General features: G+C 42.7%; 1 protein-coding gene across 5 annotated transcripts; it reads right to left on the minus strand.

Annotated features, from left to right (window-relative positions):
* Window positions 1-3,407: 3,407 nt before the first annotated feature.
* Window positions 3,408-27,831, minus strand: dachc (dachshund c). Of its 5 annotated transcripts, none has more exons than XM_054600131.1 (11): window positions 26,997-27,831; window positions 19,456-19,565; window positions 16,315-16,425; window positions 12,753-12,931; window positions 11,179-11,299; window positions 10,938-11,072; window positions 6,882-7,069; window positions 6,075-6,225; window positions 5,511-5,639; window positions 5,122-5,226; window positions 3,408-3,949 (listed from the first exon to the last, which is right to left on the minus strand). In XM_054600131.1, the coding sequence occupies exons 1-11, from the start codon at window positions 27,557-27,559 to the stop codon at window positions 3,912-3,914; spliced, it is 1,830 nt and encodes a 609-aa protein (XP_054456106.1). In that variant the 5' UTR covers window positions 27,560-27,831; the 3' UTR covers window positions 3,408-3,911. The 5 variants fall into 5 exon arrangements, with proteins under 5 accessions (XP_054456106.1, XP_054456104.1, XP_054456102.1 ...); XM_054600129.1 differs by having other exon boundaries at window positions 3,408-3,973; XM_054600127.1 differs by having other exon boundaries at window positions 3,408-3,973; window positions 6,075-6,222; window positions 19,408-19,565.
* Between the last annotated feature and the right edge of the window lies 1 nt (window position 27,832).

A 27,832-nucleotide genomic window follows, 5' to 3' on the forward strand; every position in this document is an offset into this window, starting at 1 on the left:
CTCGAGAGGCACAAAAAGTGTCAATTCGCAGTTCGTTGATTTTATACTCAAACTGTCCCGTTGGGGGCGCTGTTGCTCCGTGTTGATAATAGCCTTATTCTAATCTAAACAACACATTTACAAGAGGGTCTTAAATACTGAGTGACCAACAGAAAATTATGAATAAGTTATTTCGGTGATCAATTGCTGAGGAATGCAACTAAATAATACAACTATTTCCACTTCATTTTTCAAATTGATTTTAGTAATAAAGTTAAAAAAAAAAAGGAAAAGAAAATGAACTTGGTCTTCGATGATAAATTGCAAATGCGTACTAGACAAGAAGGTAGAACTTCTGCTACTTTTAATAATAATAATAATAATAATAATAATAATAATAATAATAATAATAATAATAAATAATGTATTAAGCAAAGTAGCAAAGAAATAACCTTAAATATAAATTAAAAACTAAATTCACAGTAAAATAATAAAACATATCAAATAGATTATAGTGCTAACTGCATCTTGGTCAATAAAACTAATGCTGCAGTTGATGTACTTGCATGATTCTTCCAATTCTTGTTTGTATTCATATGATTGTATACACTTATTGTAAGTCACTTTGAATAAAAGCTAAATGAATGTACTTCTACTACCACTACAACTACTACTACTACTACTACTACTACTACTACTACTACTACAACTGATGTCAGTAATAATGACAATGATATTTTCAAAGCAAAGCAGAAAACAAAACAAGATAGCATAGCACCAAGGGAGCAATGAGGACAGTGAATTATTTTAAGCAAACACAATGTAAATTTTCTTCTTTTTTTTAAACGAGAGATCACAGTTCAGGTGCATCCACATAGCACTGAGAGCAGGATTATCTCCACCTGTAGACTCGAGACCACTAACAGGTCCGTACCCCGGTTAGAACCACGATATCTGACGACTGCAGCTCCCTGTGTCTTGCTCACAGGGATTTCAGCAGGGATGCTGTAGCCGGGGGATCCTCTTGTGAAGGGCAGCCTTTTTACCCACCATGCCATCCTGCTGTTATCTGATGCACCTCAGACAGGGTATTCCCAAGCCCCAAAGCACAGGTCTCATAATGTTTGTCATCTATGACCACTTCCTCAGTATGTAATATGTGTTTATGGGGTTGGATGTGCAGAGAAGCAGCAGACAGGGAGTGTTTCATGTCTTGAAACCATGTGGTCAGACAGAGAGGTAACAGTGATAATTATCCTTGGGGCCTTGAGCAGGATGTGGCTGGACAGAGTCCAGATTAATGGCTTTTTCTTATGGTCCTCTTGGCCTTATGCACACAGTGTCATATCTTGTCAAGGTCCAGACTTCCTTTGCCTGCTTTGTCTTACACTACAGCCTGCCAGTTTTCTTCACATCAAACCGTTGTGTATACCTTCATGGCGAGCTGTGATTGCTCCTGAGCCAATTGATCGAATGCTTATGTTACCTCCAAGTGCGTTTGAAAAGATATGGCGAACAGCTGTCTAATAGTGTTGCATTTCCCCATCATCCGCAGATGCAGTGTGCGTGTTAGCTCCCATTGGTTAGTTCCCACCCATTAGGTCTATTTGGCTGCTTGTGGTCAGATGTGACTGCAAAGCAGAGCTCAGGAACAGCTTGCTAATTGTGTTTCAGACCTTCTCTGTCACTGATGTAGGAGTGAGGTCTAAAAAGGTTGCTTTGCCCCTGTTCTCAATCAAAGATAATCAGATTAAACAGCGCAGAGATGTGCGAATGTGTGTTTGTGTGTGTGTGTGTGTGTGTGTGTGTGTATGTGTGTGCTTACCAATAAAGAGAGTCCAGATTTGGAGACAGCCTTGACTCCTGCTGTTTGCTTTGTTCATTAAGAGGAGATGAGCAGATGGTTTGCTGGTCTGTTGTGCAGTACACACACACACACACACACACACACACACACACACACACACACACACACACAGAAGCACACGCACATGCAAATACACACATGCTTGGCCCTGTCACCTTAGCTTTATCCTCCATTTATCTTTTCCATTACACATCTCTCGGCAGGACAATGCTACTCGGTGAATTGTGAGTAGATGCGTGTGTGTGTATGCGTGTGCGTGGACGTGTGTGTGAGAGAGATACAAGAGAGCCTGAATGAGTCGAGCGGTGCTGAATGAAGTCACAAACCTTTTACAGTGAAGACAGCCTGTGAGGTGGTCATCTGAAAAGCTGATGACTCATTCACACATTCATTTATGTGAATCATTGCTATTCACTTGTCAGCGGCTCTGTATTCAGAAAGAATTGCTTGTTACTGAGGTATTGTTTTTAGTCCTGCATCACAGCTTATCTGCCTGTGTCCAGGAAATGGCACGCTGCACATTTACACAAGGTTGCCTGAGCAAAATTTGATCTACTTCAAGGATTTTTTTTTGCCACAACAAATGGCTTTGGAACAAAGGGAAATTTAACTTTAGAACGCTTTAGAAAATCCTGAGCATCTACTGTGTGTGCTAAGAGGAATTTATCTGCTTAAAATATTATAAAAACAATCAATGTTAAACAGCATTTGTTATCCTCCACCCCTTACATAATTTATTACATATTCATTCATTCGCCGTCTGCATCAGTGAAGGAACACTTGGTGTAGTTTTTGCACGTCTCCAGCCAAACACACTCTTTGCTTTCAAATATGCACAAATACTTCTTAAATTAGAATTACTAAATTAGAAGTGGAGCTACACTTGATATATGTTACCAGACATTTTCAGGGCTGCAATCCAAAATAACTCAGAAAATGTTATTCATTAGTTTAATTATATATGGCTCCATCTCTTGCAATGCTAATATTTGGCCAGCAAAAAAAGATAAAATAGCCCCTATTTTACACAGCAAAAATGCATGTTCTTCTGGTTTTTAAAAAAAAACTATTGCTTGTCTTATCTTTCTATACATTTACTTAATTTATTGGCCTAAGAGAGTTTTTAAAGTTCCTCACCCTTCTTTAATCCAAGAAAGAAACATTATAAAAATAATGAGTGCAGCCACAAAGAGAGAGGGAGAGAGAGAGATAAAGAGAGAGAGAGAGAGTGCATAGTCATCATGTTTCACTAAAGGGCAGCTCACATGTGACCCTGCCCACCACCTTCCAGTCTGTCTGTCGATATTTACGTGTATGTTTTCGGAGATGGTGCAATAGTCAATGTCGCATCACATCCCACTCTCTCACATATGTACAGACAGGAAAGCACATGGATCTACCCCTCCTCCACACACACAAAATTAAGTTTGTTTGACACAAATAAAACTAAACTGAAATATAAAAAACAGCCAAACGAATTATGCATTCAGAAAAACTGCACTTGTGAAAATAAAGAAAGAAGCACTGACACAGTTTAATAAAAAGGATTTGTATTGTTTGTATTGTCAAACTGCACTACTGCATAACATACACAATACAAGTCATTTACTGACTGTACAACATGCCAATATGTTTTTGTGATAGTAATAATAATGATAACAAAAATGATGACTATATATCGTATATGTACACAACTCTGTTACAAGTCATATTCGCCACTTGTGTCCAGATAAACAGCACTGACGAAAATAAACAAATATGGTCATCTTCATCTAGGATCTAAAAACCTTGATTGAAAGAAACACGGACAAACACATCATCAGAATAAAGTACTGTTCCCGCTACGGCCGAGATTCGGTGATAAATGCAATAAATTAAACAAGAGAACAATGGAAAAGTTCAAATGTCACCCTTGAAAATGTAGGGGAGTCTTCTCGAGGAGGCGGAGATGTGCATCACGGATGCCTCTGCGCGGCCGAGCATGCCTGTCGATTGTATCTCTCATAAATGAGGAATCTTCATCACTCCATTCTTCCATTCATCCGTCGTTGCTACCACCTCTTCTTCAGTACATCCCGGTGGTCTGCAGGAACACTCTGCCCTCTGAAATCCAGAAAGAAATCCAGTCTAATAAAACACAATCACAATTCTATAAGTTATAATGAACGTAGACAGATTCTTTAGGTTAGATCACAGTGACTGTTACAAAATACCTTATGTTACAAATTCATTCATACAAATATTGAACATTGTCCCCTGTAACCTCGCCCTAAGATCCATTAATAAAAGATCATTATTAAATAAGGCTCAGCTGAAAGTCTTTTTTTTCGGCCCCTGATCCCTGTTTTTGGCGATAAAACTTCCTGGCACAAAGGAACCACATCCTGCCCTGCTGTCTGACAGACAATTCCCCTTTAAATGATTTATTACTGGGTGTTAATTATGCAAATGATGTCCAAACAAACTCGTCACGAGGACAATTAAGACAGCCGTTAATTAGTGGCCAGTTCTCTTCTTGCTTCACTGACATTCAATTAAAAATTGGCTTTGAACAAGCACGCTGTCTAGTACGGCGGTCCTGGCGCGGCGTGGAGCAGAGGTGGGCTGGAACCATGCACTCTTTTGATGAGGCCGGGCTAGAGATCAGGACATTTCTTTTTCTGTCTGTTTGAGACGTTACATGTGGGATTGTTTCATTAACGTATCCCTGCGAAGACAATAATGTCGGCCAAATAAATATATTAAACGCCCATCTCCATTAAAATGGGAGCCCTAGTGAACTGCCTCATGCTTCATTTAATTTTGTTCAACTTCTCAGGAGCGGTCTCCTTGTGAAATCTTTCAAAACCCTTCCAGTAGACTGGTCGGTTAGGCACCAGTGAGTAATAATGAAATCTGCCGTCCCAGCTCAGTTGATAGGAGCCAAATAAATCCCCAGCAGCAGGTATATCACAGTTTATTTCACAATTGTTACACTTAAAAGGTATTTTATTTAACATTTAGCAACAACAAACTTAATGCTTTAATGTTAATACACTGACCTTAGCTTTTAAATTTATTTATTTATTTAAAGAACCAGACTCGCATACAAAAGATGACACAACCAGTATCAAACATTTCATGTTGAACTATTTCAAAACTCTGAAATTACGTTATTTCTTTTAAGTTATCATTTGGTAACGGAATGCTTTAGCAGTGAAAGCAGCTTTTCTCTTTCTTATAATGTTCACAGCTACACACTGAGGAAGCCGTATTTGTTTTCTGGACACCTGTACCTTGTACTGTTGCCTTGGCGTCCATCCTGTTGTCATCGTGATTGCTCCCGTCCACGTCCTGGGTCACAGACTCTGTGTGAGGAGGGGCTGCCGATGATTGATGGCCTGCAATTTAGTCATTCATTAATAAAAGACACTTAATTGGAGGCAAATGAACAGTCAAGGCCATGTTGTAGAGAAGACTTGGTGACATTTAATATGAAAATGAGAATCACGTTAGATTGCGAGAACTTTAAACTCACATAAAAAAGAAAACCCATAAGGAATTCATGATATCTTCCAAAACAGTGTGTGTGTGTGTGTGTGTGTGTGTGTGTGTGTGTGTGTGTGTGTGTGTGTGTGTGTGTGTGTGTGTGTGTGTGTGTGTGTGTGTGTGTGTGTGTGTGTACCTGTGTGTGTGTTGGCAGTGTGCAGCAGGGTGTGCTCCGCCTGATCACGCAGTTTGACTTCCTCCTCCAAGGCCTCCTGTAGTCTCCTCTTACTCCTCTTTTCCTTCTTCAGGCGCTTCTGGATCAGAACTGAAGAAGAAGAAAGAGAGGAAGTGGAAGAGGAAGAGAAAGAAGAAGAAGAAAAATAAGAACAGGAAATGACAAAGGATGTCAAGTAAATGTGTTTTGCATATCAAATATTTTTTTAATTTGACTCTATTTGTATCCATTCCTGCAGGAATTTGTTTATTATATTTCTGCTTCCTGACCGTCCTGGACCTTTACATCAAGAGATGTGAGGGACTTTGAAGGTATTGTGAGCTATTTAAATTTTAAAGTAACAGTCTGTAAATTAGCCCAATATGGTCCTGGCTCACGGTTTACTTATACTGAAGGTACAGTATACTGCGCATGATCTTTAATTCTATACGGAGGACATTTGACAGGTCTGTGACAGTAGAGTTAACAGTTTCTGCAAAGTCTACCTCAGATGCTGCATGTGATGCTCGCTGTGTTGCGGCCTACCTCTGTTTTTCTGCTCCATGCTGAGCTGCCTCTCCAGGGTCTCCCTTAGCTCCCTCTCTCGGACCAGCTCCATCTTCAGCTCTGTCCTCTCCATCTGGTCCTGCTTCTCCTGCGCCCGGGCGTTCTCTATGGCAACCCTCAGCAGACCCTGCTTGGAGACACACAGCCACACATCAACAGGTCACACACTGATCAGGAGCCAGGAGAGGCGTCTGTCATCTTCAAACACCTCAGAGGCAACTTCTTACTTCCCCTAATGCTAAAGTCAATATTTCTGTTTTTTAATAACACTTTAACAAAGGCAGTGTGTTTTTAAACTTTCAAAATTACAATAATTTAAAAAGAGCTGCAGTAAATATAAAAAAAGAGCATTTAAACCACCTCACTGTAAAAGTAAAAAGATCACAAATAATTCGACTCAGGCAATGTTTTTACTCGGGTGTATAATTCCTGGATTTACTCAGGCAGGAAAAGATAAGAATACATACATTTGATTGTAACCTCGTGACAGTTAACACTGATCTTTTAACTACACGCTATCAGGTCAGATGAGGTAAAAAAACATGTTTTTTCCCCGCCTTCATCCTGTGAAAACCCAGCCAGTGAGAGCGTTCATTGTGACTCTTCTATAACAAAGACGTGTAAAATATGAGAAGCAGGTCAGCACACGCCCATCCCCAATTACTGCACATCTTAAATGTCTGCCTCATCTGCTATTTACCATTTCAGGAAATCCCAAAGAGTGGCTCATCGCCCTTCCTATTCATCTCAGAGCATAATAATAATAAAGCCCCAGCAGAGCCTCACCTGGATGTTCGTGAGCAGGGTCTCTATGGAGGACAAGCCTTCCGGGAAGATGAAGGGAGTGTGGTGGAGACCTGCTGGGAGCTTCTGTCCTGCGGGGTAAGATACCCTCTCACAGCCTGATGGGGGTTTCTGGTAGACTTGTCTATCACAGCTCTCCCTGGTCGTCTGAGCGGCCACGGAGCTGTTATCTGGAGGGCAGAGAGACATTTTGATTTGTCTAGTTAGTTGAATCAGTTCAACACAAAAGGCCTACAGTTTATTCCACTTTACCTTTGCAGACATATTCTACGTTTTTGTTGCCGTGAAAAGAGCAAAACGCACAATGAATTGATGCTACTAACAAGTATTTTCTGTGAAGACGAAGCCGGATATAGCTGACTCCTCTGTGCCTAAGACCTTCCTTTTTGTCCTAAAAACTTTTAAAACACACCAATGAGTCACATTGTTGTACTGCTTCATTATTCCTTCATTACTTCGAACAGCGGCACTGAAATGTTGTTATGAATTGCTCCTACACACACACGTCTGCTGCTGTAAATACTTCAGCAAATCTGCGACTGAAATTAGTCCCCCTCAAATGCACAGTTTACTCTTTTTTTAAGGTCTGCTATTTTCTGAAATGAGGAAAACTTAAAAATAATATTTTGAGAGTTTGCTTATCAACCAAAGTCTTTTACAAAAATCATTGAAAATCATTTAAACAAAAATCTTGAAAATCGGCTGTTTTTACACCTTATTGTATTTAAACATTTATTGAACTTGTACATTTTATTGTATTAGTAGTAAAACTAGATAGACGTCAAGGTAGCTGGGAATTTTGTAAAGACAATGATGGAAAGTGAAATGACGTCAAACTGAACTGTATGAATAGAATACAGAAGAAAAAATAAAACATAAGTTCAAACTAAAAACATAACCACAACAATATAACAATATTTTGTGATTATCACATTTTGCATCTTTGTTTGTACACAATGTCTAAACTTTATATTACATTACATTTATCTGACGGGTGCTTTTCTCCAAAGCAACATACAATCAGTGACGTCAACTTCAGCATGAAGAGATAGAGATTTATCTTTTTCTTTACTCCTGTAAATTACTTTGAAAGTATTCTTTTGAAAAGTGCTTTGTAAATAAAGTTTACATTCTGTCTTTCCTGTGCCACTGACTCAATGTTTGTCTCAAACTTACAAAGGATCATCATTCCAGCGACACTATGTAATCAAGGTGGAATGCAAATTTCTATAAATATATAAATAGAATGTCTTATAAGCATATCCAAGTCCAACAGTAAATAGGTGTTTACACTAATTACTGTGAGCCTGTACACATACGCAGAAGTCCTGGTTTGGAGTTTTGAAAATGTGGTTACCCTTTATTAGATGGCACTCTGCCTATTGATAATGCATCACAGCTTGACATCTCCCATAAAAACAGCTAAGAAGCTGCATTATGGATGACCATCTGTTTGTAAACCTGAGAACTGCGTGTTCCTGATTCTCGACAGTAGGGGAGATGAAGATTAGCCATTTTTTTGCATTTTTTTCCTCTCCCCACATCAGGCAGTTGCTCACTTTCTGCGTTCACTGTCATCCGAGCCACTGAGGACGACGGCGTCCTGGGAGTCCTGCGCTTACTGGAGCAGAGACGAGTGTGAACGTGCGATGTGATATCTGGCACTTTTCTCTGTCTGTGACAAATGACAGTGTTTTCTCCACTTAGCTGACCACAGCATCTTCTGCTCCAAAACCCACCCACCCACCCACCACCGCCTCGGCCTCACGTCTTGGCAACTGTCACATTCAAGGTGTTTCACAGATGAGAGGCAGAACCCCCTCCCCTCCTCTTTCTCCCTCTTTCCTTGCTAAAAGCATTGCTCTGTAGAGGAAGGTAATTAGCAGGTGCTGGCGAGCTCAGCGGAGGGCATCCAACTACACTCCCGTGGCTCACATACAGACACACACACACACACACACATTCGTAGCCGCTGAAGTGCGCAGTCAGCAGCGTGGGCTCCCCAGGCTCCTTGGATGTGACTGATCCTTTATTGAGTTACTGTTTTACGCCTACTTTACCTCACACTCACACACACACACGTTTGGTATAAATACACACACACGGCTGCCAGCTCGTTTGATCATTTACCCATCTCTCTAACCAAGGTCACTGTCTGTTTTTCTCTTTTCTCCCAACTTCATCTCTCTTTTCCCCCCTCTCTTATTCCTCTCCCACCCGTCCCCAGGGCTAATGAACTTCACCACGTGAAGACTGCCAGTCAGCGGAAGAGAGCGGGAGGGAGGGAGGGAGTAAGAGAAGGAGAGAGACAGACAGAGAATAAAATTCTGCTGATGTTTGGTTAATGGGAGTGAGGTGTCAGGGATGGCCTCTGATCTTTGCTGCATGGATACGTTGTTCAAAGACTAGCGAAACAGCACACACAGCCAAAACTGTCTCTCACACACACACACACACACACACTCAGAGATTATCATACAATAGATTGACAGAATGACAGCGCTGAAGTGCTCTTTGAAAACTCTGTTCAATCTTGTGATGTTGTAGGTCGAACACAAAAGCCTGCAATCCAGCAAATGTACATGTGTTTCATTTGCATGCAGCAAAATCAATTAAAAATCAATTGCATAAAATGCGATGTGTGATGCATGGCATTCACGTCGCTGGTGCCATCACTGCTTTGTCAATATGTTCACAGATACCTGACAGCATCTGAAACCTTACCTGGGAGGCCTTTGTGATTTTTAGATTCGATTACTGAATAATGTGATTCAGTATTAGAATACATTTACACAGGCGCGTGCACACACATACAAACTCTCGGTTTCTCTCCCTCTCCCTCTCTCTCTCTCGCTGTAGATTTTGTGCTGACTGTTTGTCCTTGAGCAGTCCTCATTAAGCTAATGCAAACCTCCCTGACAGAGAGAACCAAACAACTGACGTTGCAGCGCCGTGGCAACGCGGGCCCTAACGACAGGGAGGCGGTCGTTATGCAGATGAGGGCCAGCTGAGAGCACGGGAGGCCGCCTGGCTCGTTAGGCCGCGGCCCGGCAAATGGCTCGCTAATGTAACACTGCTTCTTGGTCTAATGGAGCCCTGTTTTGCAGAATTATTTGTCTTTGCTCTCCGCGGGAAGCCAGGGGCGCCACCGACAGCGAGGAGGAGAGGAGGAGGAAAGAGGAGGTGAGAGTGAATCCTCATTGACCTGTTACTGAGATATTTCATCTTGTCAAACTGTTGGAAACCCTTTCCTTTTAAAATAAATAGTGTTAAATAAACCATCACAATCTCGCCCACAAGTGTTTAAACACGTCTGAATGATGACTTAGACGGATGAATAGGACGGAAACCGTATTGGCAGACTTTGTTTAAAAGCAATTCATAATCATTACTCATTAATAATCATTAAATGATTAGTGACTGTAACAAGAAATTCTCAGGAAACAGCAAGAACTTGACCTTTGAAGTGTAAGCTGACATTGTTATTCAACACATTTGAGTAACTGGTGCAGTGCTTGTTCTAAACAGGCAGATTGCTCGGCCTCCGTTATTGCTGCTTGCAGCTTTCCTGTGACTTCACACTCGACACTGTGCTTCCTTGGGCCCTAGAGCAATACACCTGCCATGTTTAGAGTTCAAAGCGTCTTGTCAACAGTTTACAGACATCTCTTTTTACAATGGTGGCCAATGGAGAAAAATGCTTTTAGGCCAGATTATTTCGCTACAATACCGTGAGTGACACCTGGGCAACATTGGAAGCAAGTCTGTGGAGGGGCTCCATATCAAGTCCTTATCATACATCCATGACCTTTACTGAGTGCAAGCTGTGCCCAGCATGCCTTTTGCCAGTGTAACAGTTAATAGGGCTCCCCTCTCAATCCACTGAATTGAACAATTCATTTCACTTTTACAATAAGACTACAGACATATAAATCCGGTACAAGTTAAGAGTTACATTTAATTTATTTAAAGAGCAAAGTTCTGCCAAACCAGATCCAATGCTGACCCAAGCTATCCAAACATAGCAGTGAGTGTTACCTCTGTCAGTGTGGCTCCTCTTGTTCTCCTTGCTGTACTCCATCGAGGTCCCATCTGTCTCTCTGGCCACGTGCACCACTCCAGGTGAGTGCCCCAACACATTGTGACTCGATGACAGGCCGTCATCGTGTGGGTCTGAAACGAAAAATATAATAAAGTCAAAAAGATCACAACTCAGAAACGCCTCTCAGGTTTTAGTAAAGCTATTGCATTCTTTACTTTACCACAGGTAAGTACGTACGTGTGGTTTCTGCAGAGCGCTCTGTGTGAGACGGTGAACTCGACACACTGCTGCTGTGATTGGATGACATCTGAGCTTCCTCCAATGAGGGAGAGGGGGAGGGGCTGTCATGCACACGCTCCTACCAAACAACAAGAAATATCGGCTTATAAAGTACAAAAGAAACAAAAAAAGAAACCACAAAAAAAACCTTTAATTAATATATGCTTCCATTTAAAGCTATTCTAGGATGACTAATTTGCCTAAAAATGAAGATATTGGATTCTCGGTTGGAGGATCTTAAGAAAATGTGTTAGTTTGTTTGACAATACTTTATTTTGTTATTCACAGTTACAATTGTATAGGGATTGTTTATCTCTATCTACTGCCTTTTTTCTCTATCTATAAACTAATTACAATGTTTTTCATTTATTAACATTAGTAAAAAGTATTAAAATGTACAATTCAGTGCATGTTAATATATGAATTAAACCTAGCCCACTAAATTGGGGAAATTAAAATTTAGAATCAAAAGCGGACACGGAAGTTAGTGCTACTCTGCTAAGCTAGGCTAACAATAATTAACTTTTGTCTGAAATTGTTTCTCTTCTTCAACATGACTAAATAAAGCTACTGTCTCATTTAGTTATGGTGGTTAACAAACTGAACTCAATTACACTAAATCCATTTAGTTTTAGCAAATGCTAGCTTGAACTTGATACAGCTCTCTTGCTTTTGCTGACTTGTTATCCGTCTCTTTGTGCACAGTGCTACACCTGGTCATAAAACCCAGAGATCTACAGAATTTATACATTTTGATATCATAATAGTTTTTGTATTTTAAAACATGTGTTGAAAATAATGTGTTTGGTCCCAATTATGAGTTGTGTTTGGGCTTTCTAGGGCAGAACAGAGTTATCCACAGAATCAGCTATAGTCAAAACAAAAATATTTTCTTGTAAAAGCTCTTTGGTGTTAACAGGGAAGTTTGGTGCTCATTTCAATAAGCCTCGTAAACCATTTGTGGGACCTATCCCAGTGGTTGAACAATGCACCGTTAAAAATTATGACCGGGGACAGAACTTCCTGCTACTTGACGAGGACTTGACATAATGTGAGACTTTAGTGAGGACTGAGGCTCACAATCTGAAATGTTTGGCAACATTTATAATCATTCCAAACCACGCCTTTAATTATCCTTAAGAATGAAAACACTCTTTTTAAGGAAAGTAGCCAACTTGGATTAGAAAGTCAGAGTTTCTGTCTGATATCTCAAATATTTATAAATAGATATGGGATTGGCCTTAAGCCAAAGAACAACTGATTACATTCTGGTAGTGATCCAGAACTTGGACCCATCACAAGGCAATTTACGTTTTTTCGCCATAAACATGGAAACTTGATTCTAGGTTCTGAACATATACTGATCCAAGGATCTATAGGGACAGGAAATACGTCTTTATAAGTTCCGATCAAGTTATTTAATTCATCTTTTATGTAAGTAAAATGTGTGCAAAAAAAAGTTTAAAAAAAGAGTATCACGTGGACTCTGGCCGGTGTTCAGATCCACCGCGCTGATGGTCTCCTGAGTTCACCTTAATGACGGAGGTGGGAGCCCTGGCAGGGGGCTTCGCGTGGAGCTGCGCCACGTTGGCCATGCTGGCCAGCGTGCTCAGTCGGTTCATCTGGCCCATCGCCATGGAAACGGAGGCCGGCGCCAGGCTTGCAGGAATCAGAGGATGTGACATCATCATGAAGGGCAACTGATCCAGAACTGGTAGGGGAGAATAGAATAAAAAAGAGAACTATTGAAGGAGGAAGAGCACAGTAGAGTACAGTAAGAGTCTGATGCCTCTCGTAGAAGGTCAGACCAGCCGCTCTGTTTAAAGGCCATCAAAGCTGCTCTATACATGAACCCAACATGAAACAGGTCTGGTCTCCCTTTTCTTTCATTTTTGCTTCAGTTGTATTTATCCATCGCAGTTTAAAGGCTCTGCTCAGTTCTGTACTGAACTGACATTTCTGAAACTGGACACCGATGTCACTCCTCTGTGAAGTCAATATTACCCGGATGGCTGCTCTGCTTCTAAACCACGACTTGAAAATATGTGTGAGTGTGGTCTAAAGATGTCGAGTGTGGAAACCCATGAGAGCAAGAGGGGAGAAGAAGAAAATGGAAGGGAGGTAGAAGAGGACATGACAGAGAAACACTTCACCTGCTCGTTACTTTTCTCTCAATGCCTCTGTATTCTTGACGATAACCCAGCACATTTTTCAGCGGTTCAAACCAAACTCTTTATTATCTTGGCCAATCTGTTGTTCGCACTCCTTTCGTTACCACATGCATCCACTATCTTTAAAGAAAATCCTTCCTCTCAACAGCACCCTAGTGGGTTGTTGCAGTCCCTCTATTCATGAAACAAACAATCCTGTTGGGGGGGGAGAAAATGACATAAATATTTATCATTTAATAAAAGGAAAAACAAAAACAAAAGAAACACAGGGAGGAAGTGGAACAAAAGAAGCTGATGGCAGTCCTGGTGCTGGGCCAGCAATGCACGCTGGGTAATTATAAACACAAAGGAAAAAATCTTGGACTCTATTCCGCACAATTGTCACAAATAATAGAACGAGTGCATGGAAATTAAAAAAAAAAAGGCTATCCAAAGAGGGGAGATGAAATAGAACAAATAATGGAGGGAAAGGAAAGAAAGAGAGAGGAAAAAAAGAAAAGAGAAAGAAAAAAGAAAAGGGCAAACTAAGAAATAAAGAGTGAGGCGTTGACTTTACGAGTCGGGCTCGCTGGACATATGTGCAGTGCTTTGTGCATTTGGCAGATTAGTCTCTCACTTGCCCAGAGCAGAAACCAATCCACACAAAAGATCTGTCTGAATGGAGCTAAATAACCAGATGCTCCGACAATAAACTAGCAGCCAACTCCAAATATTAAGCCTGGGTTTAGAAACCCGGCGCTCCACTTTTGTACCCCCCCCCCCCCCCCCCCTTCCCATCCAACCCCACCCTCTCCTCTATAATTTCATTTCTTCCTTACTCTGTCGTCCCCCCCCCCCCCTTCACTTTCTCTGCCCTCCCATCACTCTCTCTCTTATGTTTCATTAAAAAACATCAAAAGTCAAAGTGCCTCTCTCATGTTTATCCAAACAAACCATTACTGTAAACAAACAGTTACTGTAAATTTCCCAGAAGATCTTGTTAAATGCAGAAATGGCTGCTCCCCGCTCTTCCCCAGCCCATAAGGTGTCACACTCAGCATTTGTGAGTGTGTGTGTGTGTGTGTGTGTGTGTGTGTGTGTGTGTGTGTGTGTGTGTGTGTGTGTGTGTGTGTGTAATCTGAGATTGCCTTTGTAGTGGTTAAAGCTCTGGTAGAGGGGGCCTATCCTTCCCATAAGGCCGTGGGTGGCGGTATGGAAAAAACACATCGTTCTTATGTGTGTATGTATGCCTACGCCATATGTTTGTGTTTGTGTGTGTGTGTGTGTGTGTGTGTGTGTGTGTTTCCACTTGACTCTATCATTAACAGTGATTAGGCTTTACAGGTTTATAATGGCTGGTGGTAACCATGCCACCTAACTGCGCACAGATGCCGGCAGTTGTAACTGAGTGTATACAATGGTAAACAATGCTTTAGACCGGGAGTGTTGCACAGACATGGACAGAGAAAAAGATTCACTATACCCACACCCACACCACACCCACACACACACACACACACACACACACACACACACACACACAGCTAAAAACAAAAGGTACTGGGCTCAAACATACAGTCATTTTACTTTTGTCTCTTTCTAATTTCTGAAAAACACACAAGGAAAATGTCTTCCTTTTCATTTCTGTCCTAAAGCCTTGCAGTATGCGCCTCTTGTTAAAGTGTGTGTATGCGTCCCAGGTTGATAGCGTATTCCACACAGACCCCTATAAGCCTTGTCATCTGTCTAAACACACTGATGTCGTTTTAACCTGTCGATAAGAGTGGGGGCGGTGCGGGTGTGTGTGTGTGTGTGTGTGTGTGTGTGTGTGTGTGTGTGTGTGTGTGTGTGTGTGTGTGTGTGTGTGTGTGTGTGTGTGTGTGCGTGCGTGTGCGTGTGTGCGTGTGTCCGTCTCTGCATCGATTGTCCAGCATTTGTCGTTTGCATTCAGGATAGTGAATTAGAGAGAAGACTATTGATTTGGCTTCAGCCTCTCATCTTATTCATCTCTCTATCATCCGGGGTGCGCTTGGTCTCGTCCACTGGCGCTCCACTTTTGCTGGCTGCTTTTCCTTTACTGCAAAACCCCGGATCAGTGCAGAGGAACAGTTTTGAATATCGTATGACTACATATTATACCTGCACAAGTAGCCAAACGGATGAGAACGCACTGCGCACTTAACACTGGAATGCAAAGGCTTCTCTTCCAGTAAATCCTGATCTAATGTTACTAAATATGACAGATTAGTGCCAGGTTGAGCATGAGTAAGAGAGCTGGTTTGGGTCCGCGCTCTCTTGATGTGATGACTAATATGTGCTAATGATTTGCCGGCAATGTTTTGGGGCTGCAGAGTGGATGATCATCTGTTTTTTCTCATCTTATTGAATCCCACAAGTATGCAAACAAATCCAAGTTGAAGGATACATTCACCCTCACAGGCGTGTGTATCACAATTTGAAAAAAAAAGAAAAAATAACTACAAAACTAGTGGTAAAAATATATCTATATCTCCTCACGCTCCTTATGTTTTAATGGTTTGGATTATCTGACTCAGATGTTCATTTCTAATTTCATCTGAAGAACTGACTCATGGCTGCTGTAGTTTGTTTGTTGCATTCACCGTCTCTCAAAAGGAAACGTACCGGTGAGGAGAGGTGAAGTCACATCCTGGTTTTAATCAGCTCGATCCAGCAGCCGCACATAAAAACAGCTGCTCAAGTCGTATTGACGTGACATCACAGACGTGTACAGACAACAACCGTGCGACGTGTTATATGACGATAATTTAATATATCTGACTGATGCATGTATGTGTGTGTGTGTGTGTGTGTGTGTGTGTGTGTGTGTGTGTGTGTGTGTGTGTGTGTGTGTGTGTGTGTGTGTGTGTGTGTGTGTGTGTGTGTGTGTGTGTGAGTGATTGGATGGACACAGGATGACACTCACCCAGTCCGTGGTTGTGGTCACCGTTCTCTCCGTTGAGCCCGCCATGTTGTTGGTTGCTGTGGTAACCGGCCATCGCCTCCAGCTTGATCTTCTTGGCCAGGGCAGACAGATCTGAGAGGGAGACAGATATATAGAGAGGGGAAGAAAAAGGAAAAGGGAGGACAGAAAGAAAGAAGAAGAATCAATAAGAGCCAGATCAATGGCCCCGGTGGAGGATTAGAGCAGTGGGTAGGCAGGAGGTTGTCATGGGAAGACAGAGGCCAGCCATTCATTCTGACTGCACCGCTGCACCGGCCATTTAGTCTGCAGGGGAATCAGCAGTGATAGGAACAAGCCAAGACATTCATCTCTCCCACACAGGGACTTCACATCCCACAACACAGCACACAGGACGACACTAACTCCACCTTTTAGCCATGAGAGTTCTTCTTTGTAAGTATAAATTAAAAGCATTAGAGAAAAAGTCAAGATACTTTTTTAATAAGGGTCGTGCACTTTTGGATATTACGAAATGGAGAGTGACAAAAGGTGGCAGGAGGGCCGAGACATATTTTAATTTAGCGCCTTGAACCTCAGAAGGTAGTTTGACCCACAGATCAACCTTTAAAACTCCCATGGTATGAAGCAGAAAATTAAATATCCCTCGCACTAATACAGACAAACACAGGGAATTATTAAAGTTAGACAACTGTGCAAACACGACTTGAGGAAATGCAAACAAACCATAAGTCTTCATTTCCTGGTCTTGGATACATCTGAGCATTTGCAACAAACTGAACCGCTGAGTGTTATGTCTTTGTTACACACACAACGGTTTTCCACGGTGAATAGTCCGCCTGTCTAAGACGTAGACAACCACAACAAATTGCTCCTTTTCTTCTCATCTTCTCGTTCCTGCCCTCTCCTCTGCTCTCCTCCCATCCCCTCTCCTTACTTTACCTTTTCAAATGTCAGCATCACAGCGGGACATAAGCCACCGTGTTGCGTGTGTGTGTATGTGTGAGTGTGCACGAGGCGAGAGAAAGAGACTAAGGAGGATGACATCAAAGATTTTCCCTGCCTTTTACGCTCAAATGTCCTCCCCGCTCTCTGTCTCTTTCTCCCCTCTCATGTGGCCAGCTCTAATCAGTAGCGCTGACATTGCCGCCGTGCCCTCTCCTTTGGTGGAAAAAGACTCCTTTCCCCACTGAGAAAGATGCTCTTGAACACTCACGCATGCACAACACACACGTATACGCACACACACACACACACACACACACTCTCAAGCACCTTTGAACAGTGAGAGGAAGCGGAGCTAACAGAAAATGGCTTCTTTTGAGGCGGGGAATGAAAAGATCAGGTTGCAGTGAAGAGCACAAAGCCAAGGGCAACTTTGAGAGCGGTGAGGTGCCAACAATTACTTTTCTCCCTTTCTCTGTGCTACACACACACACAAGCGCACACACACACGCGCAAACACACACACGCACACAAACACCACAATAGAGACTCAAACACACACTGTTTGTCACAAGAACAAGCGGCACTGTGGCCTTAAGCAGGCAGTTGACTAAGACTGTTTAAATATACAAAACGGACTATGACTTTTTAAATAATAGATTTTCCTACATTTAATCATTTTTGCTCATCTTTTTACCTGCTGCTACATTGACATTTTCAAATCGTCCAAAAACTTCATAATTGAGGCGACATTTAATGGGCTTGAGTGTCGTTTACACAGGAATCATTTTTTGTCACAAACAAATTGAACATTTGAATTCAAATTAAATTCAAATTAAACGGGACACTAAAAGCAAAATAAAAGTGGGTTGAAAGGCCTCAATATTATGAATCTTTCTTAACTTAAGGGAGAACTTTGTGAACTTATAATTCAAGAAAAAAAAGGCCAACTTGCAAGTTATGAGTTGTTTCTCTTGTGTCAGCAGTGTGTATGCTAATTTTATTAATCAACACTCAGGTCGCCTCCCAGAACCCCGCCTCCTCACACTATTGATGATCGTTGAAAAACGTATCATTATTGGGGTCTGCAGGAAACTCGAAAACCGCCCCATCCTGTGTCTATCCTTCATAGGCAACCTGCTCTTTTCTTTAAACTGATGGGAGTAACTCAGCTGGTTGCCAGGTCATTGCTTTCACTTTCCGACAGCTGAAAAGAGAGCAGAATTTGAACTTTGCCAGCAGCTCCTCTGAGGGCTGAAGCAACAATGTGTCACTAATTCACTGTTTAAAGCAGCTCATGGAGCCAAAAGAGGGATTTCCACTGTGACTTCTGTACAGTTCTGAAGAATTACAAGCCTTGACCTTATGGAAAACCAAAAGGGGGATTTAGAGACTCTGAGGGGCTTTCTCCTCTTAATGGATCTTTGATACAGAATACACTGGCAAGTAAATAGACTTGTTTGAGCCAAGTGGCTTTTATCACCAATTGAATATATTATTAAATGTTGTGTCCCAAATAGCATATATATAAATTCTTCATTTAATATAAAAAAAGCAAAACAAAAAAAAGATTAATGAAATAAAATTAGTTGTAATTATTCTGTAGAATTTTTATTTGTATTTTCATAATTTTTAATTTATTCTTCATTTGTTCTGATCAATTTGTTTTGATATTTCCACATTTTAAACCTTTGCATTGAAGAACTGTACTTAACTACATGTGTCAGTAACTGCAATTTGTGTTCCAGACATGAAACATTTTTTATAATATATCTACTTCGCCATTTTCCGTGTTCTCCTTGTTACATGAGGTTGGACCACAGGTTCTAATGTGTCTGACAGAAGATCATTATAGTTGAGGTTTAATTGTAAAAGTATATTGATTCTTTGATTGGAAAATATATATACATATATGATGTCTGTATGATTGGTGTATTGATCTTCTCAGTTAACGTTTTCTTATTAATATGCAGAGTGAGGGCACAGACCATAGATATTTTTGTGACTATGTGATTACTGTGTAGCACAAAATCATAGAGAAAAATAAAAGCTACGAGAAAACAGAAAATAGGAAACAGGAATCTGTCAAAATCTAAGATTTTAGTTTCGCCCATTACACAAGGCCAATTGGAAAAAAGAGAAAAATCTTACACATGTGCACATGGCTACGTGTTTGCGTAGTGAGGCCTGGGTGGTCACCTGCAGGAGGTATGATCCCAGCATGCATCAGACCGCTGTGGGACAGCATGTGGTGAGTCCCGCCCTCTGTCACACTCTGCAGCCTCTTGGGCGGTCGTCCCGGCCTCGAGCTGCAGGCAAAAAACACAGGTTAACATTAGTCATTAGGCAGTTTAACACTTAATACTCCCTCCGTTTTTTTCATGCTGTGACTGAGATGGGTGGCCTGGTTAGAGAAACTGGTCCTCAGTCTGTAAACCTCTGATCCTGCTGAAGTGTCAACAAGCAAAAACACTGAAACCTGAGCGGTTCCAGGAAGGCTGCTGTACAGCAAATCTGACCTCCCTGTGGATACAAGCAAGCAAAAAAGGAGTTTCCCTATGGCATCAATAAAGCACCTCATTACTGTTCAGCTTACTCATTCATTTGTTTGCTTATTAAATGTGTTTGCTTGCCTCCTTCCCTCTCCGTCCTTTTCTTCATTTGGTCATTCACTGTTTTTTTCCCCACCACGTCACAAATTTCCTCAATAAAGGCTGCGACTACAAGCAGATTCACATGGTTTGATTGAGCCGGGCATGCTCAATCAATCCTGGAGGAGGTATGTGAAAAGCTGTCAGACATCACTTTGGCTCTGACTAAACGGTGTGAATGTCCTGACAGGGGAAATGACACGGGCCACATCAGGCTTAATGACAACCAGCGCAGCTCATCTCCTTTCATAGCAACCTGACATAGGATAACATGAGCCTGTGGGCGAGTATGTGTCTGTAAAGTATGTGTGTGTGTGTGTGTGTGTCTGTGTGTGATATTAAAAGACGGAGTGTGTGGAAGAGGGGGGAAAGAAGAAGGGGAAAAAGAAACGCGTGACAGAGAGCAAGATAATCGACAACAATAAGGATGAAAAGGGAGATGGAGGGAAAGATGAGGAGATGTAAAGTGAGGAGGGAGAAGACGGGAGGCAACGTATGGAGGGACGGTCCGAGAGAGTGAAAAAAGGTGGGTAGGTGGAGTAAAAAAAAAATAAGAGAGGGAGAGATGGACTAGCGGCAGCAGCAGCTTCCTAGCGTGGGGTGTCTTTGAGCAGATTTTAATTAGAATCTAATCCAGCCGTCATTAAGGCCCCATAAACGAAGCTGTCAGTCAGGAGATTAATGGCGCCTCATTTGCATATTGCTTATAATTCATCAATTACCCGGCAGAAAGGACCAATCCCCTGTTGACACACCCACTGGCTGAGAAAGGTGGGGGGGAGGTGGGGGGGAGACAAAAAGACAGAAGGAAAGATTGGGTAGTCACTAACTGTGGGAGAAAAACAGGTAGCTTGAGTGCCTGTGTGTGTGTGTGTATGTGTGAGCGCACACCAGTGTGTGTGTGTGTGTGTGTGTGTGTGTGTGTGTGTGTGTGTGTGTGTGTGGTATGTGTGTGTGTGTGTATATGAAGTGTTCAAAGGTTAATTTGATGAGCCGATGAGCTCCACAGTTCCTGCCCTCAGTTTTAATGAGTTGTTATTATTGTCTCTTATTATGGGCCCAGACCGACTGGGATGTGACAGCTGACATCAGATATCACACACACACACACACACTTTAACACACACACACTTTAACACACACATAGACACACTGACACGTAGACAGTGAGAGAGACCCACTCAGGTAAATGTACACATATTCACATATTCACACACTCACCCTGCCAGACAGACAGCAGGAATGTGCAAGAGTGCTGAAGTTGTGGATGCATGTGTGTGTGTGTGTGTGTGTGTGTGTGTGTCTGTGAGTGTTGTTTTTTCGGAGGAGGGGGTGCATTCACATCACACACAATATTTGTTGCAGTGCATATAGAGAGGCACACTGTGTTTAACAAAAGCAGGAAATGTATTTTTAGTTCTTAAGTTTGAAGGTAAAGCAACATAGTTCCACCGCAACTGATGTTGGACCACCTTAAATGAACACACACACCCACACCCACACCCACACACACACACACACACACACACACACACACACACACACACACACACACACACACACACACACACACACACACACACACACACACACACACACACACACACACACACACACACACACACACACACACACAAATGCAGAACCCCGGTCAGGGAAAATAAAATACACAGAGCCCGCAAAGTGTGCGGTTGGTTTTTACAGTAGCCGCTTCCCTTTCCCTTACTACTGTTTATTTGCACACACTAATTAATAGCCTGTGTGTGTGTGTGTGTGTGTGTGTGTGTGTGTGTGTGTGTGTGTGTGTTAGTGTGTGTTGTGTGCATGTTAGTGGGCGTGTATATGTTGCATTTTAGGGGGCATAAAGAACTGGAACCTAATTTTGTGTTTAGTCTGCAAGTGCGTTGATACATCAAAGTGACCCGTAGAGGGAGGTCTATGTGTGTGTTGAGCGTGTTTTGAGTGTGTTTTGTGAGTGTGTGTGTGTGTGTGTGTGTGTGTGTGGTTGGAGAGCACCGGTTCCCTGAGGTAGGATTAATGAAAAAGCCTTTCATGGAAAAGTCATCAAGCTGTGGGGATGGAATGAGAGAGAGGAGGGGGGGAGAGAGAAAACAGTTCACTGTGTGTGTGTCTATGTAAGGTGTGTGTGTGTGTGTGTGTGTGTGTGTGTGTAGAGGAGGGGGTGTATGGCTTATGACCTCTTTGTCTCAAACTTTAATTAAAATCTCACCCAGACGTCCTCCCTCATGCCAATGCTCACACACACACACACACACACACACACACACACACACACACACACACACACACACACACACACACACACACACACACACACACACACACACACACACACACACACACACACACACACACACACACACACACACACACACACACACACACACACACACACACGGAAAAAAAGGTACTCTGTACATTGAGTCCTGCCCTCCAAGCTTAGCTTCGCTTAGTGTGTGTGTGTGTGTGTGTTACCTGAAACATGAAACGCTAAACATGGCAGCTGGAGCTTAGCACAGGTGGAACAGAAACAAAACATAACAAAGATGACAGATCTTTCTCTTCCCCGCTAACACACACACACACACACACACACAAGCACACACAAAGATACTGTGTGGAAAAAGAAAAGTAATGAAAGAAGAGGAAGTGTTGCAGTCAAAACAGTGGAACAGCTACTGACTTTGGAGGGACTGAGGTGCTGATAGGTAGCAGCTGTATGTGTGTGTGTGTGTGTGTTTATGTGAGTGTGTGTGTGTGTGTAGGAGAACTAGCTCAAACAAGATTTTGTTTGGAATATATTAGCGCCGGTTTACAGCTCCCATGCTCCCATCCTTTCAATCTGTGTTTATCACACGGGGTTTGTATTCGCCGTCACGGGTCCGGTTTGATAAATCATATCGTTGTCGCCGTGCGCAGGAAGACTTATGTTGCTGGTCAGGGAAGGCAGGGAAAGATTGATGTTGTGATCTTCCTCTCAAAATCGAGGATTGAGAAAAAAAAAAAAAAAAAAAAAAAAAAAAAAGCTTTATGCGGCATTGTTATTAGGAAGGCTTGTGTGATGATGTCATGAAAGAAGCAGGCAGGACACATCACACACACACACACACACACACACACACACACACACACACACACACACACACACACACACACACACACACACACACACACACACACACACACACACACACACACACACACACACACACACACACACACACACACACACACACACACAGGACGTTTGATCAAGGCAAGAATCTGATCTCCTAAACTGATACCGCCTTGCATTCCTCTCCCACATTCCAGGGTCAAGACGATGTCAAGATCGTGTGTGTGTGTGTCCAAAATGTGTGTGTGCGCCTGTGTGTGTACTCTATTAAAACCTGTCATAGTAGAAGACACGGAGGCCCTCTCTATCTCATCATGATCTTTTCTATAAAACATCAAAAGAGTGCGGAGGTTAAAGTTGAGATAATCACCCCACCCTAACACACACACACACACACACGCACACACACCCTCCTCCCCTTCGTCCCAACGCTCCTGACTTTGACAGTGAGTTATGGCATGGCAGTGGGGCTCGGCTTTGAGGAGTCCACCTTCCCACACATACACACAACACCGGCTCGCCGCTGCCAACTTATGCGGCCGAGGTTTGCCACAGAGAAACACAAAGAGCTGGCTTTCGATGCACACCGCAGGCCACTTTGTCTCATTTATCATTAATTGTTTGATTAAACTAAGTTCTTTTTTTCTTTGTTTCCCAAAGTCTATTCTATTCCTGCTTCATAAATGACCGTAGTTGCTTCAAATCACTTAAAGGGTTACCTAACCTAAATTACAAGAAAGCATCATTTCCCTTTTACCTCCCGTGGTATCTAACCAAAGACTTTGAGGTGCAGAGCTTTCTGCTTCCACCCCAATACAACGGAAGAAGAAAAAAAAAACAGTTTTTATGGGGACTATTCCTACAGAAGTAAGTCTAAACAGGAAGTAAGTCCTCTGAAAACCATTTTCTGTAACGATAAAGTAACAAGAACATTTACTTGGCCCTTGTTATACCATCACAAACACAATTCCATTCAACTACTAATATATGTGCAAACAAAACCAAAACTATCTGCATGGTAGACATCAAGTGGCAAATGATGAAATAGATTTTTTGGGAATTTAGTTGACTTATTCTTTAAAGTAGCATTGCTTAGAAAACATATATCTTTGTGTGTAAAAGATGTTCACACGCACAAATGCAGAAACCATGTGTTGTTATTAAAACATGCTTAGTTAAAAGGTCACGAGAGATCTTTTTACCTCGCCACATTATACAACTATTATTTTGGGGGTGTTATTTGTGTACTCTATATATGTACAGTATATGTGCACACACACACACACACACCGTTTGACCTGAGCGAGCTGTTTGATGTGTGTCCCTAACAGAGAATGAAACTGTTCCTTTGTGAGGGAGAAAGAAAAGGACGGAGGATCAGGTTGCCTCCTACACGCCATGTTCTCTCTGTGGAACTAATGTCATTTAGCAGCAAAAGCCAGCAAACACACAGGCGTGACCGTGTGAGTTTGTGTGTTAGGAGATGACAGAGAGTGTGTGTGTGTGTGTGTGTGTGTGTGTGTGTGTGTGTGTGTGTGTTTGTGTGCCACCTTTGCATGAATTATAACTAGGCTTTGACTGAGGGTGAAGTCTGCCCTTCTTCATGGTTTGATGAGTCAGTGGTCAGGGTGTGTTTGTGTCTGTGTGTGTCTGTGTGTGTGTGTGTGTGTGTGTGTGCACAGCAGGAGTAAAGAGTGAGACAAAGAGAAGAAGGAAAGACAGTGATAAACAAAGGGCATTTTCATAATTTCTGTTTTGTTTAATATTTTAAAAAGGAGCCAATGAATGACCAAACAGCCGAAAGAATAAACAGGAGTGAATCCATGTAAAGCGTTGTGTTAGTCATGTTAAACTATCAGACAGGGCTGTTATTTCCCCTCCAGCCTGCCTGACTGTACTGGACTGGAAAATAATAAGTGATGGCTGTCTTAATCAGTAACAAAAACCTCACTGAGCCCTGACACTGTCAGAGAGCCGTAACATCATGTTCTTGGAGATGAACCGGCCTTCCCGGCTTTAACGATAACCACCCAGAGTCCCACTTTTTTTTAACCCTGTATATGTTGCTCCTAACACACGGGGGATTACTTAGAAACTTCTACTTCAGGGGCTGATGCTAATGGCCACCACAGCACATTTGAAGCCCTCAGACAAAGAATCACGGAAGTCGTTTGAAGATTTCAGACGAGTGATGTTTTCAGATCTCATTAACTAAAGGCTGTTTGAGTGTTGTGTGGATAATTAGAGACGGCGGAGGCTGTGTATTTTCAGCGGTTGTATAACAACGTTCCCATTAACACCTGACATGGAAGAAATCCCAAAGCAGCCAGAAGATGCATCTGGATTTTGTCTTGGTTGGAGGGCCTCAGACGCTTAAGCGCAGGTGCTAATCCACTCACATGTAGCTGGGAGCTGATTGAGTGTTTTCTCAAGTCAAAGCTTGCATCCAAGCTTTAAGATAAAAGTAGAGCCATTATAAATACCTGAATTATTTCACCTACACCAAGAAAATAAGTAGGTAATACATTGCAAAGTCAGTTCTTTTGGGTGTCTATCAGTACATGTCTTGGCACATCCTCTTTCTGTATTTAATGGCAGGTGTAAATTGGATCATTCATGCTCCAAGGAGCAGGGATTAACTATCAAACAATATAAATTCCCCAAACTAAGGCTAATCCACACTCAACTGGATTCAAACCCATGCTGTTATGAGCATGTGGTCTGCACAACAGCAGACTGAGGCACCAGGAAACCAACAATCCCAGCCAATTTATGGGCCCTTTATCCAAACATCTCTGTGGCGCATTGGATTGATGACCCATGTAGTTTGGTCACCATCGGAGTTCTGCAAAACAGCTCATTTACATAATCGCATCATAAATACCGAGAATTCATTTAATCATCTCCTCTGTTCTGATGCTCAGGGCTAAAGAGTGTTGATATGATAAGACAGCGAGTTATTAAGGAGGGAGAGAAAGGGAGAGGGGGAGAGGGAAGGAGAGAGAGAGCAAAGGGATCAGTGAGTGAGTGAGTGAGCTTGTCCTGATTTAAGCTGCCGCTTGGGGCCAAATGAAAATTAATTAATTTCTGTGAAGAATCAATTTCTCAGAATGACAGTGTCAGATTCAATGTGTGCATGTGTGTGTGTGTGTGTGTGTGTGTCAGAGTGAGAAAGTGTGTGTGTGTGTCAGAGAGAGACAGTGTGTGTGTGTGTGTGTGTGTGTGTGTGTGTGTGTGTGTGTGTGTGTGTGTGTGTGTGTGTGTGTGTGTGTGTGTGTGTGTCGGAGAGAGGGAGAGATCATAGTGTTTGATAACGACAAACTTTTAAAGATTATTTTTTTATTAGGATTACTAAAATTCATTATCGTCAACACCATCGCAGCTTTTATCATCTGGTAAAATGGTAAATAGTGACAGGCCCAGCAGTGAGTGAGTAAATAAATAAAAAAAGGAGTTAACTGGACCTTCAGGCAGCCATCATCAAATAGTTTACAACCGCCAATAAAAATGGAAGAAATTACATTTTATAATAAATTAATTAATGGAATATTCCTTGTCCCTTTATACTGCAGTTTACAGTGGCTTCTAGAAGACTCTACTAGTTTTTAATTGAGACAAATCTCATGCAGATATAGCAGTAAAGACACAGCCAAGTCCTGGAATATTACAGACATATTAGGATATAGGCCTACCTACCTCATAAAGTTGTTGCAAACTTAACATTAACTATCACTGACACACAATTTGCAATATTATTCAGATTTTTGTGATGAATCCTGGAAGTTTTGTCATGACCTGCAGACTACATGTTCACACCCTTATATGCTACCTGATTTAGAGAACCCCACCTGCTGCACCACCACCCCTGAAATAACAACTTTGTACCCCCACATCCACCCCACCACCGGGGTCTCACTGTCCCCCCCTTCTCCTCACCCTCTCTCCCGCCTCACCTTGCGTTGGTACAGTCGCTGTAGAGCGTCTCGAAGTCCTGCCTGGAGATGAGTTTGCACCGGTTCACCCCGGGCTGGATGGCACCGAGCCCCCGCAGCACACGGACCTGCTCCACGTTGCACACCACCGGGGCAATGTCCAGCCGCTTCAGCTTGGTGTAGACGGTGTGGAGCCCGCCGACCAGGTGCTTGAGGAACACGTCGAAAGCCTGCGGCAGACAGATGAGCTCCGTGTCTCTCACCGTGAACGAGGCGAGCTTGGCACCTTTCACCTCCACCAGCTTGCACTCGTTGTTCTGCGGCGTGCTCTCCACGGGGGACGGGGTGGCGTACACGGGCTTGGAGCCTCCGGACGCCGGGGCTGCGCCGGGTTTCAGCGGTGCCCCGTTCGCCAGCAAGAGGTCCGCCCTGAACTGGTGAAGCAGCGCCGGGGAGGACGCGGCGGAGGTGGCCGCAGGTGGCGGAGAGTTGGTGGCCGGAGAGACGGAACTCTGCGCCGGGTGGTGCCCGAGTGTGGCGCCGGGGAGCAGAGCCGGGGCAGCCGGAGTTGCCATAGTGGTCATGTCCGGGGGGTTTAACAAACAAAAGTAAAGTTCAAACTTGAAACTATTTTTAAGGGAAAAGTAACTTCTCCGGATAAATGCGGGTTCCTTTGCGGGAGGGAGCTGCGCATTGAGTGTGCCGAGGAGGAGAAGAAGAGGAGGAGGAGGAGGAGGAGGAGGAGGGGGAGACAAGGAGAGGAGAGGAGAAAGAGAAAGAGACAAGGGTCCGTGTGTGGGGAAAAAAAAACCCAGATCACATAGTTGAATGAGAAAGAGAGGAGGCTTGTCTCCGAG

This window comes from Anoplopoma fimbria, chromosome 6, assembly GCF_027596085.1.
Source record: "Anoplopoma fimbria isolate UVic2021 breed Golden Eagle Sablefish chromosome 6, Afim_UVic_2022, whole genome shotgun sequence".
NCBI classification, from domain to species: Eukaryota; Metazoa; Chordata; class Actinopteri; order Perciformes; family Anoplopomatidae; genus Anoplopoma; species Anoplopoma fimbria.